Here is a 2,943-nt window from a genome sequence, read left to right on the forward strand (position 1 = left end):
ACCTCGTTGGTGGTGAGCGTGAGCACCCGGTCCAGGTCCTCCACCAGCTGCTTGAAGGTCGGCCGCTGCGAGGGCACCGCGTGCCAGCAGTCCCGCATCATCATGTACCTGCAGAGACGGCGTCGCCGCGTGAGCCCCCGAAACGACACCCCACGGCCCTCAGGCTCCGTCCACCCGCTCTCAGCTAATCCCAGGGGAGGGCGGGCAAGACACCTCACAAGCACCACCCTGCCCCCGCCGCGTGGGACCGGCCTCTCCTGGTTTTACAGTCTCGTCGAAGCGCTAAGGAAGGCTCTGGCCAACGTTCAATTCTCCGCACTCCAGTGCGGTCGAGCCGCAGGCAACCGGACACGGGCTAGGAAATGCGGTCGATGTCAAACTACAGCAGCAGTTTGCACGGTCCCAGAGGCGCTGCAGAAGCACCGGCCTCCACACGCTGCGCTGGGGCCGGGGACAAGCACTGAGGGGGGCCGGGCTGGTCTTCTGACCCTGTGCTCAGCCGGGCAGCCCCGTCGCTTCCTAGCTTGTGCGTGTGCGTGTGCGTGTGAGTGTGCGTGTGCGTATGGGGGCAGGTCTATCTTCCCGCCGCTCTGAGGAGGGTCAGCGGCAAAGCCCACGTCACTCAGGAAGCGGAGCCCTGGCCGGGCAGCCCGACGCCCCCTGATTGAAAGCTGGCTGCCTGCACCCCAGATGCTGCTCTCTCCCAGACAGGCCTGCGGCCGGTGGAATCTGTCTCCCTCTGAGGGGGAGCCTGGGGCTGGGGGAAGCCCAGGATGGAGGGGGGCCAGGGCGGGGCGGGGAGCCCGGACAGACGCCCCCTTACAGCTCATTGGTGCAGTTGGCCGGCTTGTCCATCCTGTGCCCCTCCTTCAGCAGCTTGAACAGCTCCTCCACGGGGATCCCCGGGTAGGGCGAGCCCCCGAGGGTGAAGATCTCCCACATCAGCACCCCGAAGGACCAGCTGTGCAAGGAGAGAGCGAGGTCACTCACCGCCGGCCCCGGCCGCCCGGCGTGCCCGTCCGATAAACGCCCAGCGGCCTGTGCCTCCTGCAGCCCCCACGTGCCCTCCTGCCCCCCAGCATCTCCAGGAACAGGACGTGGGGTTCCCAGGGAGCCCCGCCGATGGCGGACGGTGATGGCCAAGCGTCACCTTCTCTCCCTGCGGGGAGGTTTGGGATGGCTGGGTGTTTTCCTTCGGTCGCTCTCAACCTTATTCGTCTTCAGTGCAGTGTTTGCAACACGAAGATCTCACCTCCTGGGCCCGCCCACCCGCTCTGCCGGCCACGTGACCGACCCAGGGCTGCAACCTTGCCAGGATGGGCAGCGGGCAACACGTGGCCAGGGAGCTGCCCCCCGAGGCTCAGGGGCCCGGCGGCCGCGGAGCCCCACAGGGCACGGAGGCTCCCGCCTCAGCCACCAAGGGGGCCGCTGGGGGGAGGCGGTTCAGGCAGCAGGACCCGGACCGTCTCCCAGGGATCAATTCACACCTTTGGCGAGGGAGCCGAGACCATGCCAGCAGCTGGGCCAGTGAGACCGCGGCTCCGAGCTGCACATCGTGAATGAGGTCGGGGCGGAGGGCACTCGGAAGCCGGGCCGATTAGCAACAGCCACGGGTTACCGGCCTCCTAAGGCCGTCCTGGGTGCGGCCACTTCCAGCAGCTTCCCTGAACGTGTGACACGCAGCGGGCGCTGAGGAAGGCGCGGCACGTACACCGGGTTTGCAACTGACGCAGGGGGAAGCGGGGAAGGGGTCACTTACACATCACTCTGATGCGTGTACACGCGATCGAAAAGGGCCTCCGGAGCCATCCATTTGACGGGAAGCCGCCCCTGTGCGTGCGGGAGAAAGGAAACACCCACACGTTGGAACCCGTTTACACGCAACGGGGACTACACGCAACGGGGACTACACGCGACAGGCCAGACACGCAACAGGGACTACATGCAACGGGGACTACACGCAACGGGGACTACACGCAACAAGGACTACACGCAATGACAGGATGCGGATTCGGAAACACTGAAATGTCTGCGTGGACCCTCGGGGCTGTGGGCCTCCCTGACCAGCGTCTGGGGGGAAAGCTGACCAGAAGCTCCAGGCCCTGCCGGTGGCTAGAAGTCTGGACCCAGAGCCCAGGCGGGCGAGAGGAGCCGACTCTCCGTGCACAGGAGTCTCACCCCATGACCCGTTAGCACGTCGCCATGGGGAAGCGCGTGAGGAGCCAGACAAGGATGAGGCACCAGGGTCGGAGGAAGGCGCCCCGTCCGGGCCTCCAGCGCAGAGCACCCATCGCTCCTTCAGGAACGTTCCGGGCCACGCCCCCTCCCCGAGCGGCTGCCTGCACTCACGTTCGTGGTCTTCTTGTAATAGTCGATGTTGTTGATGTCTCTGGCCAGCCCGAAGTCGGCTATTTTCATCACGTTGTTCTCCGTCACCAGGACGTTTCTGGCCGCTAGGTCTCGGTGGATACACTGAAACGAGAGGAAAACACTCGCTTTAGGAGGCTTCAGGCCTAAAAAAGAAACAGACTCACTTCTTGTAACATCTGAAGCCGAACACTCGCTTCCTTTCGAGTTAAAAGTGAGCGTATGAGACCCTTTCGAGAGCGCCGGCCGGCCGCACCCGCATTCTCTCCTGCAGCTGACGGCACCGCGCCCCTCACCCGGGCTCCGCGCTGCCCACCCGTACTTGGGCGCAAACCTCCTTAAGGTACAAACGCGGTTCCTCGTTTAAGCGCGTCACAGGCACGTGCGCGGCGTTTCCCTTCTGTCCCCCCGCACCCCATTCTCTTGCTTCCGTGGACCCTGGATGGGGCTGAGCTCAGACCAGGGAGGGCAGGGAGCCCCGAGCGCCTGTGCCGGCCCAGGGTTAGGAGGCCTCTTCACAGTGAACCCCAAGGCCTGGGCCCAGCTCCCCAGGCGGAGAGCTCCCACCGACACCAG

At 65.2% G+C, this 2,943-nt stretch overlaps 1 protein-coding gene across 1 annotated transcript in view; it reads right to left on the bottom strand.

Annotated features, from left to right (window-relative positions):
- The window catches only part of FGFR2 (fibroblast growth factor receptor 2), a 118,100-nt gene that overhangs the window by 28,467 nt on the left and 86,690 nt on the right, over positions 1–2,943 (bottom strand). The window contains exons 15-18 of the mRNA XM_015560158.1: positions 2,350–2,472; positions 1,760–1,830; positions 824–961; positions 3–108 (exon numbers count right to left, since the gene is read on the bottom strand). Of these exons, the coding sequence (XP_015415644.1) occupies positions 3–108; positions 824–961; positions 1,760–1,830; positions 2,350–2,472 (438 nt within the window). The remainder of the gene's footprint in view (positions 1–2; positions 109–823; positions 962–1,759; positions 1,831–2,349; positions 2,473–2,943) is intronic.

The sequence above is a fragment of the Myotis davidii genome, unplaced genomic scaffold (genome assembly GCF_000327345.1).
Source record: "Myotis davidii unplaced genomic scaffold, ASM32734v1 scaffold1055, whole genome shotgun sequence".
NCBI lineage: Eukaryota > Metazoa > Chordata > Mammalia > Chiroptera > Vespertilionidae > Myotis > Myotis davidii.